Source organism: Abramis brama (assembly GCF_963993115.1).
Source record: "Abramis brama genome assembly, chromosome: 3".
Taxonomy (NCBI): Eukaryota; Metazoa; Chordata; class Actinopteri; order Cypriniformes; family Leuciscidae; genus Abramis; species Abramis brama.
This window is the reverse complement of record NC_139965.1, coordinates 24867106-24885318: the sequence shown is the minus strand read 5'-3', so window position 1 is coordinate 24885318 and position 18213 is coordinate 24867106. Positions and strand designations below refer to the sequence as shown.

Sequence of the window (18213 nt, the reverse complement as noted above, 5' to 3'; positions counted from 1 at the left end):
TTTCTTGTTTATTACGGTTTCAATTAAGTTTTAGTAATAAGAGTATTGCAACTGATTGTGTCTAAGTTCAGTTTGTTGCAGCATAAAATAATTAAGAGTATAAATGTGTCTAACAATAAACAATGTGTGTTGACAACAGTTTCATACAAGCAGGTTTAACATTTCTGCTATTAAACATTTACACCAATGAAATCTGATTCTTAGTGAATCAGTCTGATTTAAAAATCATTCAGACCAGAAAACAAGATCCGATTCAATAAAGCATCAACTACAGCAGCCTTCTCAACTCAAGAAAGATTACTTTTTATTTTATACAGCCATGGTAAAAATAAATGCTACACGTTAAACTGCTCTGGGACAGGTTTTGTTCAAGACACCTCTATTGTTCATCGTTCATTCATGATAACGGCTTGTAAACAGATATAGACCAATCAGCTGTGAGCAAAGTGACACAACTCTGACGTAACCAAGTCCATTCTCAATCTCATAGTGAGCGTACTAGTAGCAAAATGGCTTCACCGTTTCTGGATAATCCTGTTGATATCGGAGCCCAAATTGTACAAAGGGCTTTACGCAGAGAAAGAGTTCTTAGAGATAAACAAAACCCCCTAGCATTCTCTGACGCGAACTTACACGAGAAATACCGATTTTCGGCGGAGGGAATGTTGTATCTCTGTCGGCTTCTAGAACCACATATTAAAAACCCGACGCGGCGGAGCCACGCGACCACTGTCCCGCAAATGATTTGTATTGCTTTGCGTTTCTTTGCGAGTGGTACATACTTGTATGAAGTGGGCGATGCCGAGAAGCTCAGCAAGAACACAGTTTGCCGAACAATTCGTAGGGTAGTTATCGCACTCCAGAGATATCTGAACACTTTCGTTGTGTTTCCCGGTCATTTCCCCACTGTGGCCATAAAAGAGGGCTTCTCCAATATAGCTGGTAAGATTGATCAACACACTAATACACCATCAATAATTATCGATATTAAGAGATGGTAATGCTGTGATCTTTTGCAAGGATTCCCTAGAGCTATTGGAGTAATAGATTGCACACACATTCCAATCTCGACTCCAATAAAAGAAATTGAGGCTAATTATCTTAACAGAAAGGCTACTCACAGCCTCAATGTTCAGGTTGGTATATTTGCATTTAACCAATATGCATCCACTTTAATTATTGTAATGATAAAACGTGGGACTCACCAGTATGTTCATTACAGATTACTTGTGACCATCAGTGTATGGTCACAAGCCTGGATGCCAGATGGCCTGGCTCAATGAATGACAACCAGATTTTCGAGAACTCGTCGTTGTGCCAGCGTTTACAGGAAGGTATGGTAAAATGGCAACAGTAGACAACACTTTACAAAAATGGACTGTTATTGTGACACGTCTTTTTTCTGTTCATTGACAGGGCTGTTCGATGGTCTCCTGGTGGGAGACGAGTCTTACGCATGTCAGAGTTTTCTGATGACCCCCTACCCTGACCCTGAGACACCACCACAGCATGACTTTAACATGGCCCTCAGTCAAACCAGGCTCAAGATTGACACGACTCTTGCCATTTTAAAGGCACGGTTTAACTGTCTTCGTGACCTGAGAGTGTCACCTGAGCGGGCATCTCAGATTGTGGGTGCATGTGTTGTCCTTCACAACATAGCCACTATAAGGAAGGAGCGAGTGCCAGATGAATATTATCTCCCCCCTGATGATGATGATGTTGACCCCATTAATCGGGACCATCCTGCTGGCAGAGCTGTCAGAGATGCCATCACTGCAGAATATTTCACTGACCACCTAAATAATTTTGTTTGAGAGAAATGTTTCATATTAGGCTGTATTAATGCATTCACCTTTATTGTCATTAAATTTGTTTCCATCATGTTGATGTTAAAAATGCTCAATGGAAAAGCAATGTCTGGAAATTAATTGATCTTGCACATTAACTATGCATTATTCTAAATCTCTGTAAAACCACTCCACATGTTGTGAATTCTCATATGTAATGTAATATAATATATTCTTCAATCTGATGATATCAGTAAGAATCCTGCTTCTGTTATAATTTTTATTCATTCCTTTTTCAATAAAAATGATATTATCCACATTCTTTATTGAAACTAAACATTTCTTAGTATTTTAAACTCTTAAACTTTAAGATTCAATTACATTTTTGAATTTCAGTTTTTGAGTGCAGTTTCAGGTTTTGGACCTCGGTTTATAATAATTATCATGTATAATAAATGTTTTGGTCTTATTTCAAGAACATAAATCGATCATAAGAAGCTTTCTGATATTATTTTTTTTTTCTCAACTGCATATGAAATGACCTTAATTCAAAACACGGATACTCGTTCAAGTTTATGCAAAATTTTATTTTGCATGTCAGACTGTGGAGACACTCTTTCAGACCTATTTTACAACTTCTTTTAATGTACAAACCTTGACTACGAAACCAAGACATTGACAGTGGCCTACCTCATTTACAGCTTACAAATACTGGTAGAAAAAATAAAGTGCGTGAATGTACAATGTAAAACAACAGCAAAACAGTGTCAAAAGTATATAAAATCACAATCTACTTTACATTTTCCATTCAAACACACAAGTTGAAAACACATTGGAATGTAACACATGATTAAACAACATCAAACATGTCACGGTTAATGTGGATTAAAAAGATTTTTTCAAGTGGAAGTCTATAATAGCGAAGTTAGTGTTTGTGTCAGAGAGGGTTTGTTTTAAGTCTGGATGACCCATTAACGTAACCATGTTCTTCTACATTTTCTTTTTTAACCCTAAAGCAGATTGCAAATTTGCAGATGTTTTCAGCCTTTTCCAACTGGAATCTCCAAATTTACATCAAATTCATCCACAATGTGTATCATTCTTTTCTCATGCAGTATACCTCACTCTTTACCAAATGCCAACAATACTGTTTCGACTGTAATTTTGTTATATTGTACTATTGTACCGTGTCATTGTCTTTGTTTCTATCTGTTTAGACTCCATCCACTGCACTATATGCTGCACCCAACACAATTACCACCAACCTGTGTGGCAAGACATAATCTCGTACTTGTGCTCTTCAAATGTACATTCAAAAGTATTAAGAAACATTGTTTCTTGATGCTCATACACGCTTGCTACATTTTATCTAAAAGCAAATTATTATTTTTTTTCGCATTTAAAATTTCCATACACATCATACCATTATTTAACACCAGGCATTTTACTAATAAGAACACATTTGAATCACAGAATAGAAAACACTAACATACTAATTCCTCAAAAAGGCGAAGAAATTAAAAATTTATTTAAAAAAAAAGAAGAAATAAATAAAAATGATAGCAGATTTCTAAAAATGTTTAGAAAGTTACCAAGTTCTGCGACACTAACAAGCTCTCTGGTTTGAACTGCCTGGTGTTCAATGCTGGTATAATGACTATCTTCTGAGGATGGGCTATTGTTTTCATAGTCAGCTTAAGATTAAAATACCCTCATTAAACACGTATGCATTGAATCTTTGCACAAAATGGCAAAGTACTACAAATAGACATATAAAACCTTTTTTTTCACCTTGAGTGAAGCATCATTACTCAAGTCTTGGCAGTGATAAAGCACCAGTACCAGTCACACAAGAAGGCTTGTTGCCCATTTCTCTCCTGCTCATCCATCTGGTCCACTCTTTCTCCAGTTGTTGTCTCTGACGGCATCTCTGTTCCAACACTTATTCAACACGATAAACTGTGTCATAACTTAAAGTTTAACATTAAAGAGTGAAGAAGATGTGAGAGTGGATTTGAGGGCATTGTCTTGAATAACTCAAATTTGGCAATTCGCACACTGAGCACGTCACATCTATTCTTAATATTTAGGGCTCAGTACGCTTAGTCTTCATGAAAGCTGCCCAAGTGAACATTAAGACTGTTAGATTGTTTATGCATAAATCATATAAACTCATTGGCAATGTCTATGTTTTACACCACAGAGTCTCTGATCTCAGAGCCCAGTCGTACCCGGGGGCGAGGGCTAATGTCACTGACCTCCACATGACTTTCTTTGAACCCATTCTGTGGCGTTTGGGCGAGTGTCTGTGCTTCCTTGGAGTTGAGCTGCGTGCTTGTCTCTGATGGAGCGATTATGTAACCGCAGTTTTCCTCCAAAGTCTGGTAGCTTTTGTGGTCGGATGGGGAGGTTGGAAGCACACCAGCATTGAGGGGCACACTCTCCCCAGGCCTGACTGTGCTCTTTTGGGATCCTCCAGTTTGTTCTCCCCCTCTTAGTACCTCCTTCATCCGGCCCCTGTGTCTATAGGCTACCGACAGCCCGAACGAAAGCACACACACAGCTAACAAAACACACACTACTGCCAGCTCTGTGCCATACGTCTTTATGCGAGGTTGAGCAGAGCGTGCCGATTCACCGGACAGGATGTCCGACGATATGCTTTGGATTATAAGAGGTGTATCTATCTGCCCAGTATTGGTTGTGGTCTCGGATAAAGGCTCTGCCTTTACACAGTAATTGGCCAAAAGTTGCCAGAAGCCATGTTCTCCTGACCAACAAGAGAAGACCTCATCTCCGCCTGGTCGGCCGCTGACTACCAATCCACCATCTGGGCTGGGGAACAGGAAGTGACTTACATCTGGTTTGTATAACCATTTTCTGTGGGCATGATTGGAGCGAAGATTGCAGGGCAGCAGGCGAAGGGTGTTAGCTGGGACAATGATGATCTCACAATTAGATGCTTGGGAATTTGGGAAAGAACGTGGTAACACTAGAAAGAGAGAAGAAATATATACCATAACATATTCAGACGGATGATAAGATGCTTGAATATGTAAGGATTTGCAGGTTTACCTGAGCTTTCAGAGTCCACATTGAACATCGTGCCGTTACATTTTGATGAAGTGTCAGCCTTCTCAATATCTTGCTGCCATTGTCTGAAACACACATAGGATGGTAAAAGATTGGTATTGGTACTGAAAATGATTAATTCAATAGATCATTTGAAACAGGGAAGACTTACTTTTGTGGTGTGATTCGTGTGACGTCAGTACAGTGTGTTCCCGTCCAAGCACAGTATGGGTCTCTGGCCAAAACACACTCGCCACAGTTGTTATGGTAACTGCAGTTTGCTACAGGCAACTGCACAATACCAGAGTGTGACGACATAAATAACAAACCCTGTTTGTTGAGAGAGAGAGGATTGAGAGTAAGAGAGTGAAATACAATCTTTGTAGAGAACAAGTGAAAGTAAATGTGTAATTCAAATACACTACTGTGCAAAAGTTTGGGGCGAGTAATAAGTACCATTTTTTTTTCTGAACGAGGATACATTAAACTGATCAAAAGTGACAGTACTGATATTCATAATGTTATAAAATTGTAAAGAAAAGAAAAGAAAAAGATACACAAAAAATAAGCATTATGATAATACTAAGAAATGTTTCTTGAGCAGCAAATCAGCATATTAGAATGATTAATGATATATGAAGGATCATGTGACACTGAAGAGTGGAGTAAAAGCTGCTGAAAATTCAGCTTTGCCATCACAGAAATAAAATTACATTTTGTACTGTTTTTTTAACAAATTAAATATAGCTTTGGCAAGTATAAGACAATAGTATATGACTTATACATAAAAAAATCTTACTGACCCCTAACTTTTCAATGGTAGTGTATAAAATGAATGCACCTTTTCATAAGTACAAATAAACAGTAACACGTTTTGTTCACATTAGTTAATGCACTAGTTATCAAGAACCTACAAGTAACAATCATTTTACATCATTTTTTAAAATAGCACATATTGTTGTTAATTATTCATGCTAATGAATATTAAATGTAGTATATGCAGAAATTAAATATACCACATATTGTTGTTAATTATTCATGCTAATGAATATTAAATGTAGTATATGCAGAAATTAACATTAATTAACATTAACCTAGGTTAATAAATGCTGTAAAAGTAGTTTTTATTATTAGTTCATAGTATTTAATACATTAGTAATAGTAACAGATTGAACCTCTTTGTAAAGTGTTACTACATAAACACACACACACACGCACGCGCACACACACACACACACACACACACACCTTAGCCAAATCCAGCTCAATGTGTTGTACAGGCTGTTTTTCTGGGAACAGTTGGATCTCCTCAATGATGTGCATCGTACCAGCAACATTCACAGCCTTTTGCAAACGTCCATCATCTATCAAATCACAGAGCACAACATCAACAGCTAATTAGAAAAGAAATTGAAATCAGAGAAAATCAGACACGCAAAAAACACAACATACCTGTGCCGATGAACATCACATCGTAAGCTCTGTGGAGGCCTTGCACGTGGTGTACAGCGATTTGTGTGTAGTGCACGGAGTGCGTGAAGAGCACAGGCTGACTTTTGACAGGTCTGTCCATCAGGAAGTGGTCTTTCACAAAGTTTAGTACCTTGTCTGGCATATCTAAGGATGAGTCTATTCCCAGCTGCCTTGAAGCATTAGTAATACACTGTAGAAAAACAAAACAAAAAAACAATCTTCACAAAAAGCTTCACAGAAACTCAAAGATCCTCCACTTATACAGAACTGGTAAAGTGTATATGTGGGAGTGTGTGTCATCTTACCATTCCAGGTCGTGGTTCAGGTACAGAGAGAGTGTGTGTGTACCACTGCTGTGTCTCTCGGTTCACCTCTTTATAACGGCCAGTAAACGCTTGTTCTACCTGATCCATGCTGAACACACACACTGCTGAACTGCCTGCTAGACCTTTACTCCTACAAAACATATAGCAACAAATTAGAAAAAAAGTTTACATTTTAGAACAGACACACTAGAATTTGCAGTGTTAAATTAGAGCAAACAGTTTCTAGTATATTGTATTAGTGTAGTATTACTAGTATTAGTACAGAAAAACATTATCTTCCTGTGCCCCTCTCTATTTTTCCGCTCACCATTGAGAAGTGAACACTGCATAGAGGAGTGTGTTTTTCTTGCGTTGGGCTGGAAGCACATATACATCCTGAATGATGTTGAAAGGAAAACCGTCATCGGGTAGCGAACACAAGAGTTGAGCTTTAAGAAATGTGGTCCATTTCTTCTGCAGAACTCTCTCTCCACCTTGATCCTCCTGAGGTTATACACACAAACACACACAAGCAGCTGATTAACACTTTCAACATATTTTCCTCACTTAAAATATTTTATAATACTCTGAAGGACCACTAGGGGGCATCAGAACTCCAGCCCTGGTTTTAGAGCATCTTGGTGAAAAAAAGGATTGTTACAGTACCAATGGTACAGTGACAGTTTCAGATAGTGACACCACAGTACTGAACGATTATCATATTCATATACTATAGTATTTATATAATTATCCAGGGTATTTCAAATAATAATATTGTAATGCCTTGGTACATGTCAAAAAACAAACAAACATGGTATTATCAATGTACTCCCATGGAAGTCAGGGAGGCAGGGAGTGTCAACTGGTGGGAAAATAACACATATGTGAACATTAATGGGGCAGAGTTCACAGCCTTCTGTGATTCACCTTGTTCATCTGCTTCTTAAATTAACATGAAACTAGGGTGACCAGACGCCCCGGTTTCAGAAGTGTCCCAACAATTTACTAAAAAATATGTAAACGTGCCAGTTTCATCTGTTCGGCTCAATGACTTCTAATTAAATGACAAGTGTGCAGATTTTCAACCAGCTTTGTCAATCCCAATAATATATGTAAATGAACAATGTGTATTCTTTCCCCATGTTATCTGCACCAAGATCTCCTGGTTTATTTTTCAGCTAAAGTCCACTGGATAATGCAAAACATGTCATCTGGCTGACTTTTGTTAAAACTTGTATGTCCGCATTTTTGTATCCCTCATCCATGCACAATATAGTTTGGTAAAAGGACCACCACCAACACCCCTTTTCTCTGATTAAAAGAAAGGCTATCTACTGCATAAACCGTCTAGTTGTATTTAAAGCACATCTTGCCAGAGGTGAATTACCCCTTTAAGTCAATGTCTTTCTATGTACCGTCCCTGCCATCATTTGTGCTTCTCAATAGGGTTCTCTCAAAATGGAGAATGCAGCAGTGTTGACTGGCTATTTAGCTACTGGTTAACAATATCTAAGTGTACAAAAAAGTTCATACAAAGCCAGAACAAATTATTACACTTAAATTAAAGATTATGAAGACTTTATAATATAATGTGAACTAATGGATTTTGCATTATAACACCAGGAAACATGTATAAAGAAAGTAAACAGTCGATTTTTATTTTTATTTTCATTTTGACCTTTTTGAGTGCTAAACAAAAAATGAGATGAGGAATCTTTAGAAGATATGAATATACTTAGTGTATACTGATAGTGGATATATTGGGATTTCTGTATGCGTGTCAGTACGTGTGTTTTTTTCTTTTCAGGCTTATGCTGACTTTATCAACACTGTGTGAACTGCTTAAACACTCCATCTTACCTTACACACACGTGCAATCCTGGACACTATGGTGTTATCAAAGAAGTCGAACTCCTTTCCCATCTCACTGAAGAAAAAATAGATCTGATCATCACTTCTCTCACTGTCTTGACCTGTAATATGAGCAGAACCTACAAACGCTGGGTCTGACGGACCACAGCGCGCACACACACACACACACACACACACACACACACACACACACACACACACACACACACACACACACACACACATTTACCATATTCCAGAAAACAAAACTGTACAACTGTTTATTTAACATCAGTATCAGTCAGTAATTTTCTGTTTCCAACATGCGTGAGAAAGCATGGTTCTGTAATCACTGATGCTGGCATTTATTTTTAGATATTAATCTCTAAGAAGGTCCCTTGTGAGGAAGTGTGTGTGTTTGTATATATTTACCCTGGAGCCAGTTGAGAGAGTTCTCCGTTTTGAGAGGGGTGCCAGTCCCTAGACTCCTATATATGGTGGGTTCATTTCCCTGGAAGTTACTGACAGTAGCAGTGTACAGTTCCCCATCTATAACAAAACATTCAAGTGCTCATTAACACCAAATCAACCTTTTCATCAAACTTAATGATGTTTATATATGAAGTTCAAACAAAAAGATTGTATTGTTTTTGCATGATTATACTCACCCACTGTAATAGCTGTAGATCTGTATTCTGGATTAAATGGACAGCGTCCACGGCCATCCTCCATAACGGGTTCCCCCTTTTCATCTCTTTCCAGAGAGAAACTTGAAATGTTCTACAAATTTCATGAAAAACACAAACACGTCATTCGTTAAATCAAATGACACCAGACACACTTGCACAAATGGGTCAATTACATAAAGCTCAGGTTTTTGTCCTATATATTATTTTATTCAAAAATACATTAGAAAAGCATTTTAAATACACAATGACTTAAATACACCTCATTTTTAATTTCCATTTTTCCATTTAAAGGAACTATGTGTAGCTTTTTAGGTATTTTATTATCTAAAATCAATATTTTTATTAATAAATATGCCCTCAATGGTGTACAAATACCTATGCCAATGATCAGACTAATCCTCGTAAACGAAGAATTTATTATCTTTATATACATGGGACGGGTAGGTCCACGGAGGCTTCCATGTAGTTCCGCCATCTTGAAAAACTATAATAGCAGAGAGGGACAAAAAGTACTAGGCCAACGCGTTTCCACAACGCGTTTTCGTTCAGAACCAGCGTCACGTGACTGAAGCCAGCAGAAGCGGAGGAGCAGAACAGAGAGAGGCGCTTGTCACTGCACCGGCAAGTTTAAAAGGCTGCACTGCACGGTTATTTATACACCGTTCATTCATACATATGCTGAGTCACAGGATAAGGAGTCCTCGTCGTCCAAAATAGTCCAAAATAGACCGTAAAAGGAAACGTGACCGGAGATTACAAAAACAAGGGTTAACGTCAGGATAGCTAATGCAGGAGAAAGCTTACAAAAGAGACGCTGAAGTTTCCTGCTTTCTTCTCGACAGGTAAGTCAGTGTTACGGTCTTAATTACAAGCTTTTTTTTCACTGCTTGGTTGTGTACTTTATTATATAGACAGTAGAACATTTATAGTTAAAAGTTAAACAGGCTCTTTGATGAATAGCAGCTATTGAGTAAAGTAACGTTAGAGAAGGCTCTGATGATGATGATATCTAACAATGCACGTACTTCAAAAAATATAACGAGTAAAGAAGGCATTACTACTAATTACCATAGTTAATGTTTTTCACAGTCAGTAATTTATACTGTAACATTCTTTTTTTCGTTGTTTCAAGTTTCAGTTTGTTTTAAATAACAAACCTGTTCACCCGAAGAAAAACATGAAGTGCTATTATAAGACATCCTGTCATAGCTTTTTAGTACATAACGGCTACCGTAGATGCAACGCGCATTTAAAAAAATTAGGCGCTGGAGAGCATTATTCGTTTGAATGCAAAATACAATTTCACCACTAGATGGGAGAAATTCCTACACACAGTCCCTTTAAATATTTCTTTTTGGGGAAAAAGGTAAAAAAAAAGAATGAAATATATATATATATATATATATATATGTGTGTGTGTGTGTGTGTGTGTAAAAACAACAACAATAATAATACAAATTAAATAAATGACACCATAGAGAAATTGTCTACAGACCTTCATGACCATCAGATATATATGAATATCAGATTATTTTACTTTTAAAAATCACTTTTATATTAATACTGTTTACGTAATATCACATTTTTAGAGACATTACATTTAAATCCTCAAGTTTTTCCAAAAAAGTATGAATCCGACATGCATATAGAGAGTACTAAGAACTTTTTAAAATCGATTTAAAAAAAGAAGAAGAGATGTCTCACAATGTAAGCGCAGATGGGGCTGAAGGCATATGTTCCACACACATACAGGTGTGTGCTGTTCAAATGCAGTAAAATCTTGATGTAGTTGAAACAGTCAGTCTGAAACACATAAGAGGCAGATTATCTTTTAGTTTGTTGTTTTAATATATTGTCTCACATTTACATTAACAATAACCGCAACACACTTATACCTGGGGGTCCTTTCCCTTGAAGATACACTCCTTCCTCTTCTTTTCTGGAGTGCTCCATGTGAGCTGCAGAAGAGACAACAACGCTAAGTACCATCAAAATGCACTCCTACACACTACTACAAACATTCTCGCACACACTTACTGTTTTCTGTAGATACGTCACACTGATGTTGTCCAGGCTGAGAGAGAATATGTTCTCCCTTGCTCCCACGTAGATCTTGTTTTCATCTGGGCTCAGCAGAAGAGTTGAATAGTTATACACACCATCCACAGAGAACTCTCTCACTGATCGCCCTTCTGCATCTGAACACACCCACAGGCAAAAATATTACTTTGCACATCTCATAAAAAAAAACAAAAATCAATGTTATCCAAAAAAATCTTAATGTTTTGCACACACACACACACACATATATATATTATTTATTATTATTTTTTTAATCAGTGTCTAAATAAAGTCTTTTAGAGTATACAGTACATTCAGAAAGCATCTTGCATTCCTCACATGGAATGCTCCTTCAATACTACACAAACCTAGCAGACAAACCGACCCTTTAAAATTATTTCAGTTCGCATGTCCAGAAGGTTTTCCTGGCAAGGCACAGAGGTCACTAACGTCAGTGTTTACTGACATAAAACCTTTTACAAGCCATTTGTTCTAAGTACAACCATTACATTTGCATTTCAACCTCAAATGATTAATGAGTATAGCTGTTACTCTGATACAGTACACCAGCCAGGGTTTGCAAATGGTTCTAATAGCTCTTGTAAATGTTTACAATCAAGGATTAAACCCTCCTGTGTGTTTGGCTAAGATGAGTGAATGTGGAACATTTGGAACAGTCTCGTAATGGGTCTTTTGGGAATAAGAAACATCATGGCAGTTCAAGTAGCCCTAAAATTTAGCTAAATTATAGCAGATGAGTGGTAGTCTGAGGGAATCTGGGCCAGCAGAGCTTCTTCCACAGAATCCAGTGCTCATTACTGACATTGCTGCTTTTGTGAGCATAAAATGCCATTTTATGCAACATTTCCATTTCAAATGCTGTTCTTTTTAACTTTCTATTCTTCAAAGAAAAACGAATATCATGGCTTCCACAAAAAATATTAAGCAGCACAACTGTGACATTGATACTACAACATTAATAATAAGAAATGTTGCTTGAGCACCAAATCAGCATATTAAAATGATTTCTAAACAACCATGTGACACTGAAGACTGGAGTAATGATGCTGAAATTTCATCTTTGCCATCACAGGAATCTTTGCCATCACACTTTAAAATAGAAAACAGTTTAAAATTGTTATAATATTTCACAATATTATTGTTTACTGTTTTAATATTTACTGTATTTCTGATCATGTATTTCTGAAATAAATGCAGCCTGGGTAAGAGTTCCTAAACATTTTTCCATTACAAAATGCCATACTTTTCCAAACCTCTCTGTTTATCATAAACCATATTTAACATTAATGGTTCATACAACATTATTTTGAGCTTTAAATTTGGCATATAGTACTGCAATCTGTAAATATGTTTATTTTCTCAGGGGTCAACATACAGAGCCCCTAAAATACAAAAAAATTACAGACTTTTGCATGCCCTTGAGAAACTATTCACATGCGCACGGGAATATTTTTGCGTGCCAACGCATTACAATTTCTAGTTTTATATATAATCTATTTCCTTTGAGCGTCACTGCCATCTTACTATAAAGAAAACGAGAGCATGGGTGCATAAGAATTAATAGAAAATTTGGCTTTCCTTAGGGTAGTACCTCTAATATCAAGGCCTAATGTCCAATTTAATGCATCCTCTGTGGCGGCAGAGAAACCATGACACTAAATGGGCTGATGGCACAATACAGCTGTGTGTATGGTCCTATTTGCCAAGTTCAAGGGTCTATAAAAAAAAAACTGGTATTGTAAAAAGTGTTCAAAAATTGGCTTTCGTTAGGGAAGTACATCATTTTTCAAAGCTTTAGGTCTGCTTTAACACGTACTCTGTGGTGGCCAAGAAACTACACAGCCAAATGGGCTGATGGCGCAATAGTGGCAGTCATGTTTGACAATCACTAAAGAATCACTGAACAGCTGCCATGAAAACACACTTCTTGTATGATATATTTATTTTCATTAAATTCTCAATTTTCTATTATAGAAAACTATAATTATAGAAAACAGGGACAATAGTCTGGAAATGCAAATATTTTTCCATACATTGCTTTTTTTTTTTCATACCTTCCCAGGCCTGGAAATTACTCAAATCAAATGCCATACTTTTCCAAATTGCGTAGAAACCCTGTATAATATTGTTGCCACTTAAAATGCTCGTGCTCTTTCAAGCAGGATGGATTCTGATTGGCTGTCATTGTTTTATCGTTCATCAGCTGGAAAAAAACCTTCTGAAAGTGATTCCAACGACATCGTTTCTCTGTGCTGTTATCGTTATAGTTCTTCATCTGCTATTCTTTTAGGTTAAACTTTATTTCAACCATTTATTTCAACTTTATTTGCACTTACATGTCAACTAATTCGCATTAGAGTATTAGTTGAGTATTAGGAGTTAGTTGACTGTTAGAAGTAGGGGTAGGGTTAGTAGAATAAGGGGTTCTGGTTAGCAGAGTAAGTTTACATGTACTTGCACAGTTACTTATGTCAGTAGAATGTGTGTTGGGGAACCATCAAAATAAAGTGTTAGCAGATATTGAGCAGACAGTCTACTAATACTCTGATGAGAGTTAGTTGACATGTAGGTGTAATGTACTTTATTGTCAACAAAATGTCTAAAGGGGACCATCAAAATAAAGTGTTACCTTCTTTTATATTTAGAATTTTTTTAGTAGTAAGTTTAGTGTAAACAGCTTTGGATAAGAAAGCATCTGCTGAATAACTAATTAATTCATGCACTTACTATATGAGAAACTGATGCGTGCTGTGACATCATCTTCATTAACCACGGTTGCTTGTAAAACTCCAGCCAAAAAAGTCCATATGGTCCAAAACAAGAGCCAGAGAGAGTTTGTGGTTTCCATGGATACTTTCCATTGGACTTTCCATTTGGTCGCCATGGTCAACTGCTTTGCAATTGAAGATTGTAATATTCCAGGTATCTTTGGTATTCAAATGAAATGTTTACACCCTGTCGTTGATTCTTTCAGGGATACTTAAGGTCACCGAGACCTTGCCATACTGCAATTATGCCCTCAAAGAGGTCAAAGGTGGAGAGATATCAGATCCTTGTGGGCAAACAAACACTTATTCTAAACAACACATTCCTCCTAATAGAGACTATCCACGTTGCAAACTCCAATTAGACCGTCTGGAATCTGCAGAGGGAGAAACAGAAGCACATTTAAATCACATGATTAAACAGAAACGAACAGACTGAATGATGTGGCTTCCCTGGGAGGGAATAATAAGAATAATTTCATTTTGCTACAACCATGAGTTATAGCCATTCACAGCTGATAAAACCACCTCACGCTTGAATTAAAGAACTCAAGACAACTCATAGATGTTTCTCAGTTCAAAGGAGGCTGATCTCAACATCCACAGCACATGTTTCAGTGTTTTTGTGGGAAAGAGGCTGAATCTAATGTCCTCCTCTGCATGACTTTATCCAAACAGAATTTGGAAATGCATCAACTCCTCCCTTTTGGCCTGATCAGCTTTTAAGGGTGGTATGTCCTGAAAACAGGAAGTCTGTGTAGTCTCTGTAGCCTCAAACACAACACACAAACAAAATGACAAAATTCCATACTGATCACGCTTAGGCTATGTTCTCAATTTCTATTTATTTTTAATTTTTTTATTATTTATTTATTATTATTTTGGAGAAAATTAAAATCAACAGTCAATTCCGAATCTGGACTGCCAGTAAATAAACTGTCAGTTGGATCAGGTGACCATTTTGTCTTTAGCATTGCAAACCATAAAACACAAACAGTTTAGACCATTAAAAAGCCCAAAAGCCATGTAAACATATAACTACAGATGTATACATCAGCAATATAGCCTAAATCATGCAAAGATGTAACAAAGTTCCACCTAAATGCGTGTAGTACTGACATAAGTACAAGATGTACACAAACACCGATACAGCCTGCAGATGTCACATAACTGCCCTGTGCTGCTGCTAAGACTCAAGAGTCAGAATTGGAAGACAAGCACTTCTAAATGATTAAAGACAGAGATAAAAAATAAATCATGCTGCGTACACTTTCATAAACTACTGCTACAGCAGACCGGTCATGTACACACACACAAAAAATACAGCTCTATAAAAAAAACCTCCCTTACTATGAGAACTTAATTGACCCTCCATTAATGTTGAAATGATCTGACATGCATGATCTCAAAAGATGGTGACTTGAAAGGGGGATTAATAATTTGAGATTATGATTTGAGAAAGATTATTATTGATTAAAAGTGTGATGTAACTTTTTAACAGCAGAAAATATTATGCAATGTGAACAAGTGTAAACATACAATAAAATCTTACATTCTTAATGAAGCGTCTCATTGTCGCCATAGACAATTGAACATTCTGCCAAGCATTACATCTAGAGAAGAATGGTACAGATAAAAACTTGTTATCTTTTACTTCAAAAAGATCTCTGATATATGCAATAAAATTTACAAGCTGCCTAGCATCTTTCCACTAACACTTTTATTATACTAGCTGGAAGAAGGCAGTACACCATTGGTCTTTTTCTTTTACTACTTCCCTTTACATAGTGAGTCCCTTAGGGCTTTTCCTCTGGCAAAGTGATCAACCAAATGGAGAGCTGGTTATCATTTGTTGACTCCCTACTGACTCAAAACAGAAGAACTCACACTATCTTTACCAAATAATATAAACATCAAAAGGTTCTTTGATAGGGCATTCATTCTCTAGTCCTCATAGTCTTTGATCCAAAAGGCTGATGCTGTTCTAAAGAGAGCAGATTTTATGTAAACAATAAAGGTCTGCTTTCATGTGCTCTCTTCACTCATCTAACCACCTAGAGGAACTACAGTTTTAACCTGTTTTTTTTTAATTATATATATATATTTATTTTTAGCAACACTCAATCTTCAGTCTTAGACTGAAAATATGACCACGTATCTCACAGTTTAGATTACGGTACTTGTTTTTTATTCAGTAACTAAAATGGTCTTTTGTGGAAAAAAATGTCTTGATCACTCATTTCATTTAAATTGTTATCTTACATGTTAATCATTATCAAACTCCCTCATACTACACTCCAAAGTTACATGATCTGAAGCGTAAACAAAGTTAAAAGTCCAACCAACACAATTAAGCAAGATGATATCAGTTTTCAGATCCCACTCATAATTAAAATGATTAATATCAATGTTAATGAATGCACTACTTGATTGAAGTATCTTTGATACTGAAACAAAGAAAATTCACATGTTATAGGATGGGTTCAGCAAACATGGGACAAGTAAATTTCAATATCAACTGCCCTTTAAATATCCAAGTAAACAAATGTAGGCTAATAGTCTTTTTTCGTTCTGTACATGCCTTCATTTGCCTGACATATTCATAGTGAACAGTAAGCTTCAGTATCAGACTGATTATTTATGAGGGTCTGCTTTATCAGTTTAACTGAATATGATTTAGTTATTTTAATTGTTTAGAACTGGCTTATGGTCATGAATCATTGGACTATTGAGAACATACATTTGTGTAACCTTTGTGATGGTGGTTGGGTTTTACATGGTTTCAGGCTGGACAATGCTGGTCATTTGTGGTCAACATGTCTGGCCCAAACTGTAGTTAACGGATTGCTGGACTACCAACTGATGGGCAGCAATTTACAATCTTGATGAAGGTCTAGGGTTGGTTTTTCCAACAGTGACACAGACCTAATTTGACAAAAATCTAAAATCTATAACTATAGTTTGTTATCAGAACATTGCTTTACTTTAAATGCAGTGGTCATATTTGCTGTAAACTTAAAACCGCTGCCCCAATTTTAATGATGATCTGCTCCACGTGATATGATAATGAAACAACAGTTATGAAAAGCAACGATATAAAATAGTCGCAATAATATTGTAATAAATACGTTTTTTGATCAATTTAAAGAGGGTGGAAGCACATTAAAAATACAGCTTTTATCAGCGCCCCCTTCACAAAAATGACTAGGCTACTTTTCCATAGTTCACCTACATTTTTAACGTTTATTCTCCCTCACAAGTACTTGTAAGCTCTCGAGCTTTACTTTGCGTGACTGCATGATAACACATGCGCACAATCCAGCACCACCTTGTTTATTTGAGCCCATTTCCCACCCCCAACTAACTCACCCTCTAATACCACTACAAATACACGATACAGCCTGAATCCTAATACACCATAACGCTTATGTTAAACGAAAATAAATTACTGACTGATAGTAAAAAGTGATGTTTTGCAACAGGTGATTTTACGCATCCAGCATTCAACAGATAAACGTGGTCAGTCCTACATATTCATACGAACAATACTGAATCTTAGATCGCACCTCTTGGTCTACCCACTGCCCCCCTCTTTAACTTATTGTTTATATACGTAACTTACCACTAAAGCCAATACATCTCTCTCCGAAGAGACTGCCAGTTGGTGTGATTTGGAAATGAGCCTTTAGATTTGTATTCCAGCATGTTTCCTTCCTCTCGGTCCCGGTTAACTGTATAATATTCAGCCGCTGATTTCTTTGCTCATGGATCTACCGCTGCGCTGACTGAGACACTCGACACTCCTCCTCCTCAAACCATTGACTGGAGCCACACCTCTAACTAACACACACACACACACACACACACACACACACACACACATCAAACTAGAGGTGATCTCCCTTTATCCGACGAACTTTGGTCTCAATTGTAACCAGTGATAAACTAACAGTCAAAATTTCTCTCTGGTAAACAAGAACCAGAAAGTGTTTTTGTGTTTTACTATCAGGCAATTGTGGAGGACAAATAAATGACATGCTAATCCAAGAATAATTCACATTTCATTTACTGTAATATAACTTTATTTAATGTAGGCTATTACTTTGAAATGTAAAATTTTAGAATTTGAATTAGTAGGCTAGCTTAATTATAGCCTACTTTGTTTTTTTTAGTTAGTTACTTATAC

The 18213-nt window shown here is 36.7% G+C and overlaps 2 protein-coding genes across 3 annotated transcripts; one reads left to right on the top strand and one right to left on the bottom strand.

The window, feature by feature from the left end:
- The first annotated feature begins 403 nt into the window (after positions 1 to 403).
- On the top strand, positions 404 to 2282 carry harbi2 (harbinger transposase derived 2). The gene is made up of 4 exons (XM_084110323.1): positions 404 to 942; positions 1021 to 1136; positions 1223 to 1334; positions 1417 to 2282. Exons 1-4 carry the CDS (start codon positions 510 to 512, stop codon positions 1815 to 1817), a joined length of 1062 nt encoding a protein of 353 aa, XP_083966449.1. The 5' UTR covers positions 404 to 509; the 3' UTR covers positions 1818 to 2282.
- A 74-nt stretch (positions 2283 to 2356) lies between these two features.
- Positions 2357 to 17832, bottom strand: sema4bb (sema domain, immunoglobulin domain (Ig), transmembrane domain (TM) and short cytoplasmic domain, (semaphorin) 4Bb). Of its 2 annotated transcripts, XM_084110321.1 has the most exons (16): positions 17650 to 17814; positions 15580 to 15640; positions 13990 to 14404; positions 11218 to 11378; positions 11076 to 11138; positions 10885 to 10983; positions 9160 to 9271; positions 8924 to 9040; positions 8501 to 8646; positions 6969 to 7144; positions 6641 to 6791; positions 6315 to 6525; positions 6111 to 6226; positions 5035 to 5192; positions 4866 to 4948; positions 2357 to 4782 (listed from the first exon to the last, which is right to left on the bottom strand). In XM_084110321.1, the coding sequence occupies exons 3-16, from the start codon at positions 14144 to 14146 to the stop codon at positions 3983 to 3985; spliced, it is 2550 nt and encodes an 849-aa protein (XP_083966447.1). In that variant the 5' UTR covers positions 14147 to 14404; positions 15580 to 15640; positions 17650 to 17814; the 3' UTR covers positions 2357 to 3982. The 2 variants fall into 2 exon arrangements, with proteins under 2 accessions (XP_083966447.1, XP_083966448.1); XM_084110322.1 differs by lacking the exon at positions 15580 to 15640 and having other exon boundaries at positions 17650 to 17832.
- Positions 17833 to 18213: the final 381 nt, after the last annotated feature.